Source organism: Schistocerca piceifrons, chromosome 4 (assembly GCF_021461385.2).
Source record: "Schistocerca piceifrons isolate TAMUIC-IGC-003096 chromosome 4, iqSchPice1.1, whole genome shotgun sequence".
NCBI lineage: Eukaryota > Metazoa > Arthropoda > Insecta > Orthoptera > Acrididae > Schistocerca > Schistocerca piceifrons.
The window spans coordinates 111426625-111448741 of NC_060141.1; the positions used below are offsets into that span (position 1 = coordinate 111426625).

Here is a 22117-nt window from a genome sequence, read left to right on the forward strand (position 1 = left end):
ACACCCGTTGTATCTTTAGAAGTGTTTGTATGAAATGTGGACAGTTAAACGTACTTCGTTGGTCGCGCATCATCTTATACGTGGGAGAAGACGGAGGTCTTTTACCAGTGAACATGTGAAACTTGCAAATAAACTGCGTTTATTTAATATCTTGATAATTTTAACTGTCTTGATAATGGAAATTCGTTGCAGTTTTCACAACTTCTGTTTCAAAGTATATTCAACTTACCAGTGGGTTTTGAAAAAGCTCCTGCTTAAATTCATTTCATTTATTGTATAATGGAATGTAGGTCAGTGATAAAGTAACGAAGAGCCCATTAAATACGTAACTGACAACGCTTTTAATTTCAATAGAATAATTTTTCCTCGGTAAATGATCGTGTTGTACTTTGAAAAATGTTCTAATTTATGGGAAAACCTTACTTTTGCTGAGTAATTTTTCTAACTTTAGAAAAAGGCTGCGGCACATGAATAGAAGAAGCCGTCATTTGAAAATGGAATAAGAAAGCATATTAAACTCCTATGGGTAGACGCGAAAGTCTCAAAAGTGTAACAAGGTACAACACTCTCAACTGCTGTGAAAAACAACGCACAGTTCCTAGGCACACTCATGGATCCTGGAAATGCAAACTAAAATAAATTAGGAAATGCATTTCCCGGTCCCAAAATCATTCCACTCTCCACTCATTCCAAGGATCCCTCCAAATCGATCTCAACAAATTCAGCACCCTGTGCTGCCAGTGGGACATTTTTATGAAGCATGCAAAATCCCCGACAATAACTCTAGGGAAAGACGCTCGATCGTTCCGTCCCAGCACTCTTTCCTGGCAGTCTGCAGTTGTCTAATCCACATAACTGAAACATGACGTGAGTAGCGGGTGAAACTCGTCACCGGCCAATGTACCTTTCTTGCTGCACTGTTGTATAAAATACGAAACGCTTGTAGCCAAGATAGGCAACGTCAGAAGTTGTAAGGGAGAGTTTCCAACAATGTACCCATTCCTAGTTCGTAGCACAGCTACAGAATTCTTACTTTGTAAGTAACCTAGATTTAGTGATGTAATAAAATGAAACAGTTGCAACTGTCCTTTCGGTGTTGTTTATTATATAGCAACCAGTGTTGGTGGTTTAGTATACGATCTTCAGCCCTTAACTGACGCTGAAGGGGGTGAACTCCAATCGTATACACGATCCCATCAGTGGTCACCATCCACGAGCTGGCTTCCGTAGACTTCTGTAACAGTGATGTATCTACAACCATCAACTATCAACTCACCGCTATTGCAGTAGTCTACGGAGGCCAGCTCGTACATGTTGACCACTGGTACGATCGTGTGTACCCCCCTTCAGTGTTAGTTAAGGGCTGAAGATCGTGTACTGATTCGCTGAAACTGGCTGCTACACAAGAAATAACGTCGGAAGGACAGCTGCAGGTGTTTCATTTTATTACATAAGTGAACGGCTAAGTTCCACCAACATTCATTCAGGATGCACGTACAAAAATTTAGTGAGGTCAGCGAGAGCTACGTGCTTAATGGAGCCATACTCTCACATATGAGAACTCTGCGTTGAGGAACAGATCATCTGAAGACAGGCTTGATTTTGTTGTAAGTTTGTAGGACGTGTATATTTCTATTGTCTATTGTCAAATCACAATTTATGAAAGATGTTTATATTTTATTAATAGGATTAAGTAGGAAAAATTAATATTTGTCATGTTGGAAAGAATTGTGGTAGCAGGGAATGTCTGCACCAAAGTATTGTTGACAAGAGAGGCTGCAATTGATATAATTTTTAAAAGGGCGGGAGAGACCGCGTATGGATACATTTTAAGAAAAGAGCGGGAAAGACCGCGCATTGATACTTTTTGTAGTGGTAGCAGGGATTGTCTGCACCAGAAAGCATTGTTGGCAGGAGAGACTGCACTTTAGCGTTCGTAGGAGTCAGTAGTAAGCGAGATGTGAAGCGAGTTGGTAGCAGGTCTGAAGCGAGAGGTTGAGAGGAGTAGTGTGCCTGCCAGCCACCAGCTATGATTTACAAGAGATTATGAACGGATGTGCAGAGACATCAACTAACTATTATCATATTAGGAACTAATAATACTGAATTATTTTCGTAGCGAAACTCAAGACAACTGAAGGTATGTTTGCAGAATGCTAGTTGTAAGATTATTGTAAAATGTAAGTCCCATTTGAACTTTTGTAAAATCATTTCATTACCAACAGTAAATATTTTAAGCGTTTTCTGAATATAATAAATTTTGCCAGCAATGTTGCATTACTGATTATAATCCATCCCAAAAACCATCAACATAAAACTTTGCAAAAATTTTATTGTTGTCAAGAAAAAGTGTAACTATGAATTACGTAACTTCTGTGAAATTAATTAAAGAATAACGTCAGCTTTGCTAATAAAGAATAACGTCAACTTTGGTAATAAATACAGCCACTTATTATGCCAGCCCACCATCAGTTAATAGAGTATAGTAAACCAGAGTAAGTATATTCATGTCACAGTTCGATGTAGCAGTCAGATGGCGTCCCAGTAACAGTAAAAAAAGGTAAGGAACAGTTTTGGGTTATTGCAGATAACGACTGAGGGCCACGACGACGACACATTCCATGTTTCGTCAAAATAGTCAGAAAATCACTTTTAATAAGCAGCAATTAACTTTGTATGCTAAGATTGAGAAAGAGAATAAATTTCAAAGGGAAGATTTCATTTATTATTATTAAGGAAGAGATAGAAATCCTAGGGAAGGTTACATGGGTTATTGTAAAAGGGAAGGTTATCATTAACAAAAGAGGTATAGAGGAGACGGGAAGGTTTCAAGTTTTCACCTAACTTTTTGTGTACGTGGCGACGAGAATTACCATTATAAGGTAAGCGGCAAAATAAATTTTTATTTATGGGAAACATGCATATAATAATCTTAATTGTCAGATATTCTTGTATCTACATTTGTTGTGATTTCTTTGTAGAAAACTGATAGACAGAAAATCGCGACTTCGTCCCGCTATAAGTTTCCGATTTTGTACCATTACAATCACATGCAAAGAAAAATATCCTGCAGTTGAGGATGGCCTTACTTAAATCATTTTGTAATTTAGTCTTAGACTATAACAAATATAAACCCCAAAGTGGTACAACTTAAAGATCTGTCCCTTAAAACATAATGAAAGTGTGTATTGAAGAAGCTCTTAGCAGTAAAATGGGTACCGGCGTTAAAATTATTGATATCATTTTACCTAAGACCTAATTATATTGTACCAGACCTATTTTAATTATTTTATCAACTCATTTATGTACGAAGGGTTGTACTATCCTGTCATTGCTTTTATACTAAGCAGCTCTAAACTGTGACTCCCAAGCCGCTTCAGTTGCTTGCGCTGCAGCTGCAAGCATAGTAAGCTAACGGCAGCCTCTCACGACAGGTCATTGTGTTTCTCATAGTTTTCTTGTGTTTTTACATATTTTGACGGCGGCGACATAGGCTATAATTTTTTTGTGATTTCTATTCCAGCTTAACAAGACAGTAATGTTGCCCTAGTGCAACTATTGGTACAAAATGTGAAAATACAATAAATGAAGCAAGTGAAAGATAATACAGAATGAGACTGGTAGGAAGTGGAAAATGGCTAAGCGGGAATAGCTAGGAGATAAATACAAAACCGTAGGGACATGCATGACAAGGGAAAATAGATATCTTCATCAGCGCCTTTAATAATCTATCTGTTAAATTCTTATTCTACTACATACCAATAACCAGTAAAAGAAAAATTAAGCAGAAGTATTATGGAAAGACAGTTACAAGTTAAATAAATTTTGAAACAGAAGCTATTGGAAACTATAACGAATTTCCGTTTTCAAGGCATGTGAAATCATTTCGATATTAAAAAGACACAGTTTATTTGCAAGTATAAAATGTTCCATTACCTCCGAATACAAGATGTTGCATGATAATGACTTAACTGCTCACAATATTCTAAAAAATTGTAGCGTTTTGTTCACCATTAAACTGTGGACGTATAGCTTTAATATATTATACAGTACTTGAATGTGCGGAACGTGAAATATTTAAAAATGCTACACAAAGCACAAAATTATGTCTAATAACAACAGAAAGTGTATAAAATGGGGAAAGATCATGTGGCGGTCTCTAGTACGCTTTCCTTCATCTGGTTCTAAAATCAGTCACTGGACTGAAGTATTGATCAAAAAACACCCCGGACTTCTAGGTCCACTATTGTCTAGGTAAAGTCTTCTCTACTTTATTTAGTACATTTTGGCGGTTTAAAATGTTCTTCAGTCTTAACCACAATAGTTCTGTGTTTGCGACACTCGAGCTAAACCCATTGATCTATTTACCGAGGGTAGAGAAGGGCCGTCACGCCGTCTCATTCATCTAACAAGAAATTCTACAAATTTTACGAGGGCTTCCTGACAAGCTATGCCTCCGAACTTTTTATGTGAATACTCAAAACTTTTTAAACGAAACAAGCGTTGTTAACATTTTACGTCTTTATTGTTTATACCCACATGTTCGCAGGTGTCTGCCGATAGAGGGCTTCGATCCGTAGCGTGTAGTGGCGGTGTGTAACGTAACGATGTCCGTGCATGAGAAATAGCATGTTGAGTTCCGAATTCGAAGAGTTCGTCCACACATGTAGCACCCTCTCCAACCACATACGGGAACTGCAGCACTGCAGCATGTGCAACAATTGCCGCGCAGAGTCGCCGCGCGGCCTAAGACGTCATGGATTGCGCGGCCCCTCTCGCCGGAGGTTCGAGTCCTCCCTCGGGCGTTGGTGTCTGTGTTTTTCGTAGCTTAAGTTTAAGCTATTTTAAGTAGTGTGTAAGTCTAGGGACCGAAGACCTCAGCAGTCTGGCGTACATTTGAAGATTTTTTGCAACAATCCAACGCATTGGGTTTATGTCATCGATATACTCCATGTAGTCCCGACTTGACTTCATCCGATTTTCAGCTGTTGGGAAAAGTTAAAGAACACCTTCGAGGACTTGCTTCTCATAGCGATAAAGCGGTGAAAGTAGAGATGAAGTTAAGGCTTCGTCAAAAAATGGCTCAAATGGCTCTGAGCACTATGCGACTTAACTTCCGAGGTCATCAGTCGCCTAGAACTCAGAACTAATAAAACCTAACTAACCTAAGGAGGCAGGATTCGAACCTGCGACCGTAGCGGTCGCTCGGTTCCAGACTGTAGCGCCTAGAACCGCACGGCCACTCAAGCCGGCCCGCGGCCTCGTCAACAAAGACAAACGTTCTACTGTGACACTATCAAGAAACTGTTCTCTCGTTGAGACAAAGTTGTTCGTCGCCAGTGTGACTATGTTGAGAAATAAGTGCACAGACATGAAGAATGAAGATGTTAATTGTTAATAACGTTTGTTTTATTTAAATAGCCTCACGAGTGTTCACATGAGTAATTCAGATGCATTACTTTCCAGCACGCCCCCGTAAGTTACGTTAATTATTAAGTGTATGTCTTGAGAAATCTTATATTTAATATGTGATACAACAGTTAAAAAAAATTGTAGCACAAATAGTGAATAACGCTAGTTCATGTAGGGTAAAAGGAAACAATTTACATCTTGAAAAGTATACAAGAAAGACTTACATCCTTCAACTTCCGAGGTGTGGTCTCTTAGACGGCGCGAAAATTTTCTAACTCGCTCTCCAAGGCCAGCTGCGGTAGAATACTTCTATACTCTCCCTACCCTCCTTAAATTGTCAAGCCTACTATGTTTTTTGTCGGTTGCGTTATCACCTTCTGTGTTTATTGTTGACTCGTGTTATTGATGGGTGTTGGAGTCTTATAGGCTGCGCCCCCTGAACAACGTACCTGTTTCCTTCACTACGGTACCGTATAGCTCAAAATGTGTTCGCACGAATGTGTCAGTTTCAACTTTCCCGAGTTTGATGAAATTGTTAGTCGGCCTACGGAGGAAGATGTCAATCACATAGATCAAGAAATAAACAAAATAAGACGACGATTTTACATTAGCCAGTGATCACAATTCTGCTATCGAACAAGAGTATCATTCAGAGGAAGAACTTCGGGAAAGGTGTGATGGGGATCTGTCTGTTTCTTCAAAGAAATAGTTAAAGTTCCTGTTAAAATCGAATTTGTTCTGGGTGTTGGTAAGAAAAATGTAGTTCCCAGCAATGAGCGTCAGTTCGGCAGACTTTGTTTCTGTACCTAGCGGGTGGAATTTTTATGCGTAAATTTACACCCTGGAATTTTGTTTTTATTTGGAACTTTATTTGCTACAGAGATTGTATAAATGCTCTAACAGTCAATTTATGTCTACTGTTTAAGAGAACCACACAAAATTATGTGCTTCTGTGTGATATATAGTAAAATGCTGCAGGCTTTGTTTAGTACAATAAAATAAACTAGAAGCATTTAACACTTAAAAATTTGTAAAAATAAGTGTTGTATAGCACAAATTGAAAATTTCAAATGATTTTTGATTTTTGCCTTAAATATCGATTTAAACATGGGAGTCCCACACACCCCACCTCGTGGAATACGTTACAGAAAAGTCACCTCGCGAGTTAAGGGATATTATGACAAGGTAGAAATAATGAAAAAAAGGTAGAAATGGGCCTATCAGTACGGGTTGAAAGAGAAAAAAAGAGGTACGTGGTACAACACGAGTGCTGAAGAGAGAGGCAGAGGAAATGTACTGACTGACTGAGAAACAAAAGGGAAAGTACGGCAACTGGAAATGATGGGAGCATTTGCTTTACTGTTTGATTAAATATTGTAAAGAGAAGTTACGAGGTTGGCTGACTGAAGCGCTGCAGCTTTTTCTCGTACACCACAAGGCAGTGAATTCTTGTCAGAGTGTGGGGTAGCTTTTTTCAGAGGAAAAGAGAAGCAACAGAAAACGAGTTTGCGAATATTTTGTACGATAGGCACAGCTAGGAAACTAAATAACCGAGACATTGAGTTGCGGTTATGATGAGAATTGCTTGATCTCTAATGTGAAGTACTTGGTGGCATGAGCACAGAGAAGCCGATGAAGTAGATGTACGAGTGGCATTTAAAAGATACCAAACTTTTGAAATAGGGCCCTAAACGGCAATCCCAGCGGTAAGTTTAGGCAATAAACTACCCTTAGCCCCGTTTCACTGGCGAGCCACTGTCGCTCAAGGGAGCACTTGCAAAAGCTGTTCCTCAGATTAGAGACAGAGTGTTAATGAGAGAGCTTCAAAAACAATGTGTGCGTGTGTGTGAAATTTTGCTCCAAATCTGGGAAAAATTGTCGCAGTGATTGGGCAAAGCATCTCCTTGTCCATAAAAGTGATGTTAGTGTGTTGTGAACGTATTTTCTCGACTGCAAACGCACTTTCCACCAGGAGGTTTTGTGGTGTTACCGCCAGACACCACACTTGCTAGGTGGTAGCCTTTAAATCGGCCGCGGTCCGTTAGTATACGTCGGACCCTCGTGTCGCCACTATCAGTGATTGCAGACCGAGCGCCGCCACACGGCAGGTCTAGAGAGACTCCCTAGAACTCGCCCCCGTTGTACAGCCGACTTTGCTAGCGATGGTTCACTGTCTACATACGCTCTCATTTGCAGAGACGACAGTTTAGCATAGCCTTCAGCTATGTCATTTGCTACAGCAAGGCGCCATATTAGGTTACTACGAATGTATTCTGAATAGATAATATTGTGAATCATGTACCGTCAAGAGCGACGTTCATCATTAAGGGATTAAAGTAAAATATCAAACTAATTACGTCCGCTTTCTGAATTCTAATTCCTTGTCATGTTCCAGACCTCACGTCAGTATAGTTCTTCCCTCCTCACGCCAGCCTGCGTGAGCCCAAACGCGTGCATTTCGGCCCCCATTCCTAACACGGTGTTGGCTCTTCTGCCAACACAACAGTTTTCACCACCTGATCAGATCGTAAGCAAGAAAACCTACCAGTGAATTATAACGCGTGTGAGGGATAGCGCGCCAGTCGGAGAGCTGAATTGTGGAAAAACTAGACTTGGATGTTGCGTCGTGTGAATGCGCCGGCCATGCACCGCTCCTCGACAGTACTGTCTGCCAAAACATCAGACTCCCATTGTTCTCCATCCACCCTGTTTCCCGGACCTAGTCCCAGCAGACAATTTTTCCCCTGCCTAAAGTTAAAAACACGTCGAATAAATGAAGTTACCAAACCATAGGGGAGATACAGGACAGTTCTTTCTAGAGATGGATGAAACGATGAGAACGGTGTATTTCCAGTGGACAAGTTTGATGGTGTCAATGCTTAAAATGCAGTGCAACGAACAATAAGGATGTTGTAGGCAAAGGTCCGTCTTTTCGTGAATATCCCTCCTAGAGTGTTGTAACTTTTCTGTCTGCAACCATCGTAACTGGGAATATCAGTCTGGACCAATAGTTGCTCCGGCAGAGGTCACTCCTACATTTATGCTATGTTGTGTACATAGTTCCGCATAGTAAGACCGTACACAACTTTCCCACTAGAGCGCGCCCTGATAAGCACAACAGCGCAGGCGCAGCGCTCGTCCGTCTCCACACTACGAGATGGCGCTTCCTTAGAGACGGACCAAATTCTGCTTCCGCCGATTCGCGTATTAGTATGTAACGCAGCCAATGCGATTGCTGCTAACGTAGAACCTTTTCTCCTCGCAGATCACACTCGCACAGTGATACATGAATGCGCAAGGTATTATAACGAGTGTACAGACCTCTGAGTAGTCAGTCTGCATTAGTCTGTACCAGTCTGCATTTGTCTTCACCAGTCTGTACCAGTCAGCATGAGTCTATACCAGTCTATAGTCAAGTTTCAGTCTGCACCCAATAAGATTATCATATTCTTGTACATATCCACGAAGATAAATTTATAGACACTTTGTCGAGTATCAGAGATATGTGAGAATAAGATTAACGTACCAAGACCAAAGGAACTTCAGATTGTCAATTGTAAACAGAATCCAGAATCAAGTTACGTAATGTCTATGCTTTTTACTACTTTAATAAATGTGTGTGAAAGTTAATCAAGTTCTGTTTAAAGTTTGTCACCGCCAATCTGCTACTCTAAGCGTGAAAATGGCATTTCTATCGTCTGACCTAACGGCAGAAGATAAACACGCCACAATAAGACCACGAGACATATTGCTGACTTCGCCTACTTCGTTAGAGCGACAAGTCAAATAATCTGATGGTGTGTGTACCGAAGGTCTTACAGTACGCACACCACATACTAATATTTATTTTAATTGCTGTTTGGCGCTTACCGTCTCTTTGGAGTGTTGGGACCTCTGCCCATTGAACCACCAGGTGATGCGCGCCGGAGGTCTGGAGCCGGAGGACTGGCACAGCAGGTCGTAGCGGCGGCCGGCAGACAGCGGCTGGCTCACCCCAAGCAGCCGCACGTCCAAGGGTTGCACTGCGAGCAGAGAGTCTAGTCAGCAGCCGTAGTTAACTGTGCTAAGGTTTCTCAGCGCTGAATGATGTGTGTGTGTATATACAGGGTGTTTCAAAAATGACCGGTATATTTGAAACGGCAATAAAAACTAAACGAGCAGCGATAGAAATACACCGTTTGTTGCAATATGCTTGGGACAACAGTACACTTTCAGGCAGACAAACTTTCGAAATTACAGTAGTTACAATTTTCAACAACAGATGGCGCTGCGGTCTGGGAAACTCTATAGTACGATATTTTCCACATATCCACCATGCGCAGCAATAATATGGCGTAGTCTCTGAATGAAATTACCCGAAACCTTTCACAACGTGTCTGGCGGAATGGCTTCACATGCAGATGAGATGTACTGCTTCAGCTGTTCAATTGTTTCTGGATTCTGGCGGCACACCTGGTCTTTCAAGTGTCCCCACAGAAAGAAGTCACAGGGGTTCATGTCTGGCGAATAGGGAGGCCAATCCACTCCGCCTCCTGTATGTTTCGGATAGCCCAAAGCAATCACACGATCATCGAAATATTCATTCAGGAAATTAAAGACGTCGGCTGTGCGATGTGGCCGGGCACCATCTTGCATAAACCACGGGGTGTTCGCAGTGTCGTCTAAGGCAGTTTGTACCGCCACAAATTCACGAAGAATGTCCAGATAGCGTGATGCAGTAATCGTTTCGGATCTGAAAAATGGGCCAATGATTCCTTTGGAAGAAATGGCGGCCCAGACCAGTACTTTTTGAGGATGCAGGGACAATGGGACTGCAACATGGGGCTTTTCGGTTCCCCATATGCGCCAGTTCTGTTTATTGACGAAGCCGTCCAGGTAAAAATAAGCTTCGTCAGTAAACCAAATGCTGCCCACATGCATATCGCCGTCTTCAATCCTGTGCACTATATCGTTAGCGAATGTCTCTCGTGCAGCAATGGTAGCGGCGCTGAGGGGTTGCCGCGTTTGAATTTTGTATGGATAGAGGTGTAAACTCTGGCGCATGAGACGATACGTGGACGTTGGCGTCATTTGGACCGCAGCTGCAACACGGCGAACGGAAACCCGAGGCTGCTGTTGGATCACCTGCTGCACTAGCTGCGCGTTGCCCTCTGTGGTTGCTGTACGCGGTCGCCCTACCTTTCCAGCACGTTCTTCCGTCACGTTCCCAGTCCGTTGAAATTTTTCAAACAGATCCTTTATTGTATCGCTTTTCGGTCCTTTGGTTACATTAAACCTCCGTTGAAAACTTCGTCTTGTTGCAACAACATTGTGTTCTAGGCGGTGGAATTCCAACACAAGAAAAATCCTCTGTTCTTAGGAATAAACCATGTTGTCTACAGCACACTTGCACGTTGTGAACAGCACACGCTTACAGCAGAAAGACGACGTACAGAATGGCGCACCCACAGACTGCGTTGTCTTCTATATCTTTCACATCACTTGCAGCGCCATCTGTTGTTGAAAATTGTAACTACTGTAATTTCGAAAGTTTGTCCGCCTGAAAATGTACTGTTGTCCCAAGCATATTGCAACAAACGGTGTATTTCTATCGCTGCTCGTTTAGTTTTTATTGGCGTTTCAAATATACCGGTCATTTTTGAAACACCCAGTATATGTGTGTGTGTGTGTGTGTGTGTGTGTGTGTGTGTGTGTGTGTGTGTGTGCGTGCGTGTTCTGAGTGAGAGTTAAAGTACATGATAGGAGAAGCAAAACGCTCCGGTGAAGCGCAGCGAGCCATTCGCGTGATAACTGTGAATGTATAGCTACAAGCCGCCACTGACTTTAGCGTAAAACATTGTTCTAGTTATGTCAAATGCGTTCGAAGTTTGAATTTCGAGATTAATTACTTATCTAACTCGGCTAAAATTTCACCCATTGTCTATCTCAAGCTGAAATACAATACCACGTGATAAGCTGCAATTTACGCTCGCATCTGTTGAAAGACGGCCGCTTCCGCAAGAGCGTTCGTCACATCGCTCGGTCGCGCGCCACGCTATGTCATTTGTTAGCTCTAAGACGAGCCGTCTGTTGGCGAGTTGCATCTTTGCAAGACACTGAGAGGTGTATCTTAATAGGAAGCACAACCTCTGACCGATGCCGGCCAATATGAGCGCTGGCGGTTTTGACGCCTCGGGCAGCTATGCGCAAAGCACTCTTGTCCCTGGCGGTTCATCAGATGGTCGTGTTTTAGACGCTTATCATTCTCTTTCGTGATGTGCAAATTCAGCCAATATCTAACAGGATTGCGACGACGTCGAGATACGGTGAATTCGCAGACAGCGACGAGTATTGAATAGATGTACATACATAGATACATACTTCCCGCAGGCCACGTACAGTGCTTGGCAGAGGGTACACAGTACCGCTACTAGTCATGTACCTTGCTATTACACTTTCAAACAAAGTGAAGGGAAAAGACTGCTGTATACATGACTCTGTATGAGCCCTAATTTCTCGTTTTTTTTGTGGTTTTAGGTCGCACAGCTACAGTGGTCATTAGCGCCCAGACTAAATTATGAATGCACTGCGAGGCACAATGTTAAAACAGCAACTAAGAAGGACAATACTATAAAAGGCACATTGACCGGCAATGGATTAAAAGAAAACAGCATAATCAAATGTTCTTAGACAGGTTTGTCAAGTGGATAAAACGAAGAACGCGAGCAGCTGCTCCTGAGTCATCCGCTAAAATTTCAGCCAGAGTACACGGCAGGCCAATATCAATGCACAGTGTATTAAAATTCGGACAGGACGTTAAAATGTGGCGTACCATCAGCAATTGCCCACGTGGGCAGAACGGCGGTGGCTGAACCGGCAGTGTCCAATCCGTAACCGGGACAAAACCACCTCCTCCCGCCGGGAAGGGCGTGAATAGGTCCTCCAAGCCGCGGGGAGACGTTTCAAGGCCCGAAGCTTGTTTTCAGTAAGTGTAAACCAATCGGCCTAATTTCTTGTATCCTATCTTCGTGGTCCCTAGGGGAAATGTATGTTGGCGTCAGGAGAATCGTTCTGCAGTCATCTTCAAATACCGGTTCCCTAAATTTTCTCAACAGTGTTCGTCGAAAGAATGTTGCCTTTTGCCAGGGATTCTTATTGAGTTCCTGAATCATCGCCTTAACACTTGCATGCTGTTCGAGTCTACCTTTAACAAATGTAGCAGTCCGAATATGAACTGCTTCTATGTCGTACCTTAACCCGACCTGTTGCGGATCCCAAAGACTCGATCAATGCTCAAGACTAGGTACGTCACTAAATTAGTGCTTGCTTTCAGGTTCTGCAGAATTATGTTAATTTTTCACGTTGCATTTGCATACGAATTTGCAATGGACAACGTCACGTTTTTATTCTCTCTTTCGACCTTATCACCAATTGGCGATCAGTAACCGTCCGTGGCTTAGCCGTGCGAGAATGGAAGTAACTTACATACAACTTCTCTCACTTGTAAGATCATGTTTTGGAAGCATTAATTTTAAATTTTCTTTTTGTTATGTGGTTCAGTGGGGATGTTAAACAGAGTGATCTGTACTTTTTATTTATCCATGACGGACAACATCAAGCATTGATCAGCCAGAACATTATGACTACCCACTTAATACCTCATACGCCCAATTTGGCAAGGCTAACGGCGGTGACACGGCGTAGCATGAAAGCAATGGGGCATTGATTGGTAGGCAGCTGTAGGAGTTGGCACCACATCTGCACACACAAGTCACCTCATTCTCGTAAAGTCCGGGGAGGGGCCGATGAGCTCTGGCTCCAAGTTACATCACATCCCAGATGTGTTCGATCGGGTTCATATCTGGCGAATATTGGGGCCAGCACATCAATTGGAGCTCGCCGCTATGCTCCTCGAACCGCCCCGTCGCTCTCCTGGCCTTGTGACATGGCGCATTGTCTTATTGAAAAACGTCAGTGCCGTCGGTTAACATCATGGTCATGAAGGGATATCTGTGGCCTGCAATGAGTGTACGATACACTTTGGCCGTCATGGTGCCTTGAACAAGCCCCACTGCACCCATGGATGCCCATGTGAATGTTTCCCGAAGCCGCCATAAGCTTGTCTTCGTGCTGTAGTACAGGTGTCAAGGCGCCGTTCCCCTGGAAGACAACGGATTCACGCATGATGGAGAAGATATCGGAATTCATCAGACGCTCTGCTACTCCACCAACGCCCAGTGCCGATGGTCACATACCCAGTTCAGTCACTGTTGACGACATCGTAGTATTAACATCGGCACATGGATGGCTTGCCGGCTGCCGACGCCCATGGTTAGGAGTGTTTGGTGCACTGTGTGCTCAGTCACACTTGTATTCTACCTAGCATTAGAGTCTGATGATGTTAGTTCCACCACAGTTCGTCGTCTCTCCTGTTTTACCAGTCTGCCCAGCTTATGGTGTTCAAATGTGTAATGACGGCTAGCCGCCCAACCCCACGGCGTCCGGACGTTGTTTCACCTTCGTTTCGCCACGTGTTGAAGAGACGAATCTCAGCACTCCTCGAACACCCGACAAGTCGTGCGCTTTCCGAAATGCTCGTCCCGACCCTCCGTACTATAACAGTTTACCCTCGATGGAACTCATATAACTCGCTCGCATTCTCCGTTCTACACAATGACACCACCCTCACATCGACCTAAAATCGACACAGATCTGTCCAGACGATGACATGCTGAAAGTGATAAGGGTAGTAAGAATTGGCATGGAGAACGTTCCACACGGTCGTCTGGGTTACCCTGTAGTGGCGGGCCAACTGCCTGGTACTGACACGTCGTTTCACCTTAAACAATGTTAATCACATTTTCCTCCAACTCTGGTGTCCGAACATTTCGGGTACGTCCTTCACGTTTTCCTGCTTCCTGGAACGACCCTGTCTCAGACAAACGGCGAGATATTGTTGCAAACACTGAATGTTGTGGTTGTTGTCGGCGGGGATAGGTCTCCTGATAGAACATTGCTTCTCGCCGCCCGTTGTCATTTGCCTTTCCGTACGTAAACACCTTGTCGGCAGGCTCTCGATTCGAATACAGTACAACTGTGTACAACGTTGTGTCACACTTTACAAGATGAGTTAGCAAGAGAAGTGAATCTGACGGAACATTACCTGATACTATAGCAGGAGAGGGCTTTGGGGCATGGTGTATGAGGAACAGTACTACCTTGTAGGAGGAAACTACGCATACTGAAGAGTGGCTGCATGGTATAGCACCTATTAGTACGTAGTCTCTGTAACAAAGTGTGATCTAATAAATGGTCTCTAGCATGGAAACCGTGCATTTCCGCACCCTGCAAAATGTTCTCAATCACTGACTGACTAAACCGCCGAATCAGAAAAGCGCCCACTGCAGGCAGATGCAGAAACTGAAGCTAGCTCTCTACGCAATCTAGAAAGAGCTTCCACGACACCGTATATTAAAGGCGAGAGGGTGCTTATACTGTTCGCATTCTGTTAAAGTATTAGTCAGCGTCGGCCGGTGTGGCCGTGCGGTTCTAGGTGCTTCAGTCCGGAACAGCGCTGCTGCTACGGTCGCAGGTTGGAATCCTGCTTCGGGCACGGACGTGTGTGGTGTCCTTAGGTTCGTTCGGTTTAAGTAGTGCTAAGTTCTAGGGGACTGATGACCTCAGATGTTTAGTCCCATAGTGCTCAGAGCCATTCGAATCATTATTAGTCAGCCTCGAAAAAATTTGTGTCTCCGTCTCGAACTAGATTTGGACCGATTGTATTTTCATGAAAGAATGATTTAGTGGTTAAACTTTCCTCGTTTATATGTGGTTTTATCTTTGTATGACTTCGAATGGTCATTAAACTCATGTGGACGTAATTTTATGTTCTTGCAGTTGTGCTCGATAAGTGAGTACTAGACTCCGCTGACTTCGATTCAAGTATTGCAGCCTTCTTTTACTTAATTTATTCATTTTTTTCGAGACTTTCATTGAAGTAACGTTCAGTTTCCCCACTTGAAATTTCATCATTCACAGTTGATTGTATGCCCGCTACAATTTGCCACCGGCGGGGTATAAAACCAACAGGGACATCAAGATAGCATTACAAGCTACGAGGTAAGGAAACATTCACCTGTTGGGCTAGTGAAATTGCAGCAAGCTTGCTGGATTTTCTCGTAAGGACTGGTTAACGCAGTCATCCACGTTTAACAGTTCGTAAAGATTAATTTGCACTGTTGTCATGTCCGACGCAGTAATCTGTCGCTGCTGGATTATTCTTCATATCTCAAGCTAATTAGTTAATCGGTTAGATAGTGGTGTAAGAGAGGATTCACTACACATTACTGTGCGTCCATATTTGAAGCGTTCGTAAAACTCCTTTATCGTTGAGTTGCACGCAAATGCCTGTAAATGGTTTCCACTTGGACACAGCAAAGCTTTGACAATATTTTATACGTTATGGTTAATCACTTTGTTCCGTCGTTTTACAACTTACTGGAATCTGACGAGCTCATCGGTCGTCTGCCGGCGACTGATGCTTTCCATTGGCGGGAAAAAGACACAACAGCACACTGCTGACCCTCACTACATCTCAACTGAGGAAAGTCTCCCGCCCTCCATTGGTTTATGAGGGAAAGAATTCGATACTCTTTGAACACACTTCATAACGTTTCCTCACCTTGTCATGTACATGAAACGCCATCTGTGGTGTTCTACCTTACGATGGCAGTGGACGTAACGTCTATGCTCATCAGTGCAGGCATCAATGAGCAGATAAGCCATATGCATTACACTGACTAACATTTACGTCAATGTTAAAAGATAATTTAGACGTCATCAAGTAATTGGTAAATTCAGAACTGAAAGAAGATTAATTAAGATTTTCATGACCAGGCTTCCGATGTGTCTAAAAAAGGACTTTTAGGACCAATGTGCATCCCCAGTTTTTATTATCACGGTCACAAATAGTCTTTTAATGTGAAAAACCATTAAAAAATTAGCGCAGCTCAGTGCAAAATGGAGAGACGTGTGTTGTGTATTACTAGCAGAAGTGAAACAACAGATCGTTGCGGAAGACGTGACTATGACAGTAATGAAAAAGAAATCGATGTGGGGAAGATATGTACGCATGTGGTAAGTACTAGGTAGACCGAGAGAGGCAGAGTTGATGGTAGAAATTGTGTACATGAAACCAGAAAACATGAACCTCATCATCTCAGAGTTGCACTTTTATGTCCGTACTGAACGGAATAATGACAATAAATACAGGGTTGTTAAAATTAAACTTTCGCTATTTAAGCCAATGTAGACGGGAAACTATGAACCATGTTGGTATCCAAATTTATAGCTGTGATGTTCAGACTGTACGCTGTGCCGGCCGCTGTGACCGAGCGGTTCTAGGCGCTGCAGTCCGGAACCGCGCTGCTGCTACGGTCAGGTTCAAATCCTGCCTCGGGCATAGATGTGTGTGGTGTCCTTAGGTTAGTTAGGTTTAAGCAGTTCTAAGTCTCGGGGAATGATGACCTCAGATGTCAGGTCCCATAGTGCTTAGAGCCATTTGAACCATTTGAACTGTACGCTGTGGGAATTTCGTTGTTAGTAGTGTGGTTTGAGCCCAGCTGTTCCGATGCACAATGGAGTTCATCTAGCATTGCTCCTTAGCTCGCTCGGGATCTCCGTAACAAATTTGGGGAGAAACGAATCGTTGGCCTATCATTTTCCTCTGTGTGACCACCAAGAACACTAGATTTGAAACCGTGTGATTTCAGGCTGTTGGATTACATAAAGTTCAGTGTTTATCAAAGGGGTACTAACGGACGTTTAAGGCTAAAGATGAGGAGAGCCTGAGATGTTTCTGTCTTCCCAGGCTTTCGCGGATGAACATGATTGTCATATTGAGATACACTTGTAATCTGGACTGTAGACATTTTACGCAATTACCAAATGTTAACAACGACAACATCCAAGACATTAACAAAGGCTAAAGAGTGACATTAAAATTTTAGCCTCGAAGGATATCAATGATAGGTTTCGCTGATGACATTACTAGCCTCAGACAAAAATGTAAAAGTAATGAGAAGTAGTAGAAATGAGAACAGAGAAAAACTTAACATGAAAATAGTGATAACGACCTAGACGAAATTAAGGAATTCTGCTACATTGGAAACAAAATAACCCGTGGCGGCCAAATCGAGGAAGATACATGAAGCAAACTAGTGCACGAAAAGGGGGCATTCCCGGCAAATAGAAGGGTACTGGAGTCAAACATAGACCTCAATTTCAGGAAGAAATTTCTGTGAGGTTACTTTTGGAGCACAGCACTGTATGATAGCGCATGGACTGAAGGGAAACCGGAACAGATGCGAATCAAAACGTTTAAGATGTGGTGCTGGTGTAGAAGAAGTGCACTGGTAAGCTAAGAAACGAGGAGGTTCACCGCACAATCGGCCAAGAAAGAAACGTATGAGAAACACTGACAAGAAGAAGGGACAGAATGGTAGGACACGTGTTAAAGCATCGGCGATTAACCTCTATGGACCTAAAAGGAAGTGTAGAGGGTATACACTGTAGGGGCAAGCAGAGATTGGAGTACATCTAGCACATAATTAATGACGTAGGGTGCAAGTGCTAGGAGAGGATCGTCGTGCGCCATATCAGACCAGTCAGTAGACGACTGACTAAACAAAAGAACCCACTCAGGTGGAATTTACAATCTGTTTCTTTCAATGGTTTGTTCTTTAGTTCTCTCTCACGTGCCCTTACACAGGTTTCCACAAAGTTTCATCGTCCTATGACCACTCGTTTTTCTTGAGGACCCTGTGGAGTAGTGGAACCTAAATTGTAAACACGTTGTAGATCAGTCGAAGTACACGAGTGACATTACAAGAATTGTGTGTCGACAGCACTAATGTGTCGAAGTTGTATCCTACAGGACGTATTAACTCCAGTGCAGACTGTCCAACAAAAAGAGGCCTTTTCGAAATTTGCCGTTGATGACGTTGTCCACGCACGGTGCCTCGACCACTGTATTTACAAACAATATCTGCCCATGCTAGCGGGCTCGTCGCATCGAATCGAGTTCGCTATTGTGCCTCAGGAAATTGAAGCATTAGCTCGAAGGGCAGATCACTTCCATTTATGCAACGGAATGATCGCATGCGGCTTTTCCCACAGGAGTTAAATTTCCATTATAACGGAGGCGATAGACCGAAATTCATGTTGATGATAATGGCGTCGCGCGTGCGCGCGCTCAAAGCAACGTGTGATCATGAATATTGCATACAACAATACTTACGGCAGGAGTAATTGCGTTACCACGCCCTGCGGCTCGCGAGCTGCGGGGACTATTAGCTGCACGTGACGGCCACTTAAGGGGAGTATCTGGTCAAAGCAAGGCACGTCAAGCGTCACAGCCGCATCGCCCCGCAACCGATCCATCGATCACGGCCTCGAGAAGCGGTTCTTACATCGATATTAATAGGAGGGAACCACTTTGACCAGACAATCTTCTTTCGGAATAAGGACTTAGAGCAAAAATTACACTATGCTGCATTCTTTTAAAAAACCTTGGAACGACGTTTTATGACTACAAGATGATGTTTAAAGCATTTTTCACTCTAATTTAAAATTGGATTTTGGTTTTTCAGCATCACGTCAGATTTTTGTACAGATCATGTCTGAAATTTTAGCTGGAATCAAATCTTCTTCATGTAGACAATATTTTAATAGCACTAAAAATAAATTATTTACTTTGTAACCTTCTAAATAATCACTACACATTAGCTTAGATAATGGTACATTTTCGCTTAAATTGTTAATAATTGTAACAAAAACGCTGCACATGTAAAAAACTTAATTTCCCGTCCGTAACTTCACTGAATTAAGTTCCTTGTGACATGGAGCGAAACTTCAATTCCTTGATTGCCTCCGTTTAGCATAAACCAGTAGTTATATATCATTTTTGCGCTCCACTTTTTCTGGTATCTCTTTCTCACCGACTTGATGTACTTGTGTAACGGTTCTCCTTGTTCTACACAGACATAGCCAGAAGTTCGCAGGGATAAACTAAATATGTGAATGTTACGTCCTAATATCGTGAAGCACGAAAACTGTGAAATGTATTGCATTCATCTTTCCATTTTTCACGTTTTCAATTCCTCAACACATATCTGGTGTACCATGTGTACTGCCCAGCTTTCGTCTTGATCGCCAAGCCTTATACCAAAGTATGCATAGCAGACATTTTTCACTAAACTTTTAATGTCCTGTATTTATTTAGCAATAAAGTAGCTACCACAAAAGCAACAGAATACGTCTGGGTTATTCAAATAGTCGAGGAAATTCATTTCTAAGAAACTGCAAAACTAGATTTAACAGCACAACTACAGCTTCTCATTATTATAGAACATGCCAACAACAACAACAACAACAAGCCAGATAGGTGTGACAAATGGTGAGAAGTATGTACAAGTAACACATGTATCTAAAACAATATTTCTCTTACCTGAAAAAACAAGCAAAAAAATCCGTGGAAATTAGATTTAAATGAGAAACGAGTTTACTCTGTTTGTCAAAGACCTATTCGTAAAAGGAATAAGTTAACAATCGATCTGAAATCAGCACAGAAACGTACTTCAAGAACAGTGACAATTACGCAAATATTAAAAGTCTTATTACGTAGTGTTATTATTAAATACGGATCGTTACCGACCTAATCTTCAGCTATAGTTTTGCGGGTATATAATTGTTACTCCAAATTTAGCTAGCTCACCTGTAGAATGAATTCTCCGCGTCATTGTAGTGTTATGACTACCGGTACTGATTATTTAATCATTTCTGCTGGTACCTGAGCCAACGGCCTTGCCACAGCGGTAACACCGGTTCCGGCCAGATCACCACAGTTAAGCGCAGTCGGGCGGGGCTAACATCTGGATGGGTGACCATCCGGTCCGCCGAGCGCTGTTGGCAAGCGGGGTGCACTCAGCCCTTGTGAGGCAAACTGAGGAGCTACTTGACTGAGAAGTAGCGGCTCCGGTCTCGTAAACTGCCACACGGCCGGGAGAGCGGTGTGCTGAGCACATGCTCCTCCATATCCGCATCCAGTGACACCTGAGGGCTGAGGATGACACGGCGATGGGTCGGTACCGTTGGGCCTTCCAAGGCCTGTTTGGACGGAGTTAACCTTTTTTTTTTTTTTAGATCTAATAAACAGCCGCAGCAGAAGAGTGAGATATATTTTCTCTTTGGAATCTCGGATGGTGTAACAACAGATATCCGAATTAAATGGATGGAGAAATAACCACATTTTTAAAATCTCCATATCACACCGTCATTGCAAAAGCGTGGGAGACTGAAACATACATCATGCGCAACGGTTAGAATATTTAACGGAAAAATAATCTTAGAAATAAACAAGAGAGATATAAGAATTGGCAAGACACGCAAACATCGGATATTCGCTGCTTAATCAATTAAAACTTCACCCCAATGAGACTCTAATAAGTACTATCGAAGGCAATACGTTTATCAATTTAGCTATCTAACTATGAATCAAATCTTCAACATTTTAGTACCTGTGTCTTACACTTTAAGATTTCCACAAGAGTACTGCAGCGGAATTTAATCTAGCTCGGAGTCTGACCTCAAAGAATAGAATGCTTTTATTCAAAGCTATTTCTTCCGTATAGGTAAAAAGGTATAATTCTTTCAGATATTACTCTTAGGAAATAAGTTTGTGGAACGGAACCATAATGTCATTCAGCATTCAGGACTAGATAATATGAAGCTCAACCTCGAAAGGGAAAAGAATAGGAATGGAGAATCACCGTGCTGTCCGCAAAGGAGCCGTTGTTCTACCCGCGTTAGTTGAATAAGGAAATCACAGCAGTACAAATGAAGATTGACGGAATGCGATTTGAATCCCACTCAGTCTGAATGTGATTCCTGTGCCTTTGCTGTTGAACCACCTCACTCTGTTATCTGTTACAATACTGTAATTTGGTAAAGTGGAGTGTAACTGTGAAACAGATACTATTCAGTTTCATAAAAAGAAATTATTCGTACTCCGGAGGTAGCGTCTTTGATCAGTAATCAAAATTCATTGGCCCAGAGTTCAAACCTAGCCGCTAATTCAGTTTACGACAAAAACATTTAGCAACGGTGTCCTAGGACTTCCTCATAGGGAGTCACACTAGTTTTGCGAACGGCCTTGTCAAACAGGAAGGTGGCGTAGACAGCGGTTCCGGACATCCACTTGGCAGCAGTATGGGAAACTGGCCCTAAATGCAGAAGAATAAGCAATGGTCAACAGTATAAGAATGCTGAAGACAAAGGAAACCACTACAGTAAAGACACGCATTTCGTAACCACGGGGTATGTGTCATTTAGCTGAAGAAGTGTCGTGATGATCTCTCCATTGCCGAAGGATTCTGGTTTATTCAGCCATGCTCCTCATTACACGGGAAACACAGGGGGATGTTGTCATGACTAAAGGACTGAAAAACCAGTCACAGCGTAGCTTCTACGTGTCGGAGCATGGAATATCAGAAGTGTGAATGTAATGGGGAAACTAGAATTCCTGAGAAGGAAATACAGAGTGATAATTTAGGTACACAGCACGTCAGTGAAGTGAAATGGAAAGAAAATAAGGATTTCTTGTCAGAAAAATGCGAGCTAATAACAGCTGCAGAAAACAATGTTACAACGGTAGTACGATTCGTTATGA

General features: G+C 42.6%; 1 protein-coding gene across 1 annotated transcript in view; it reads right to left on the minus strand.

Moving 5' to 3' along the window:
- Positions 1-22117, minus strand: part of LOC124795640 (hemicentin-2-like) — a 729491-nt gene that overhangs the window by 241730 nt on the left and 465644 nt on the right. Inside the window, exon 6 of the mRNA XM_047259713.1 lies at positions 9283-9434. Within this exon, the coding sequence (XP_047115669.1) occupies positions 9283-9434 (152 nt within the window). The remainder of the gene's footprint in view (positions 1-9282; positions 9435-22117) is intronic.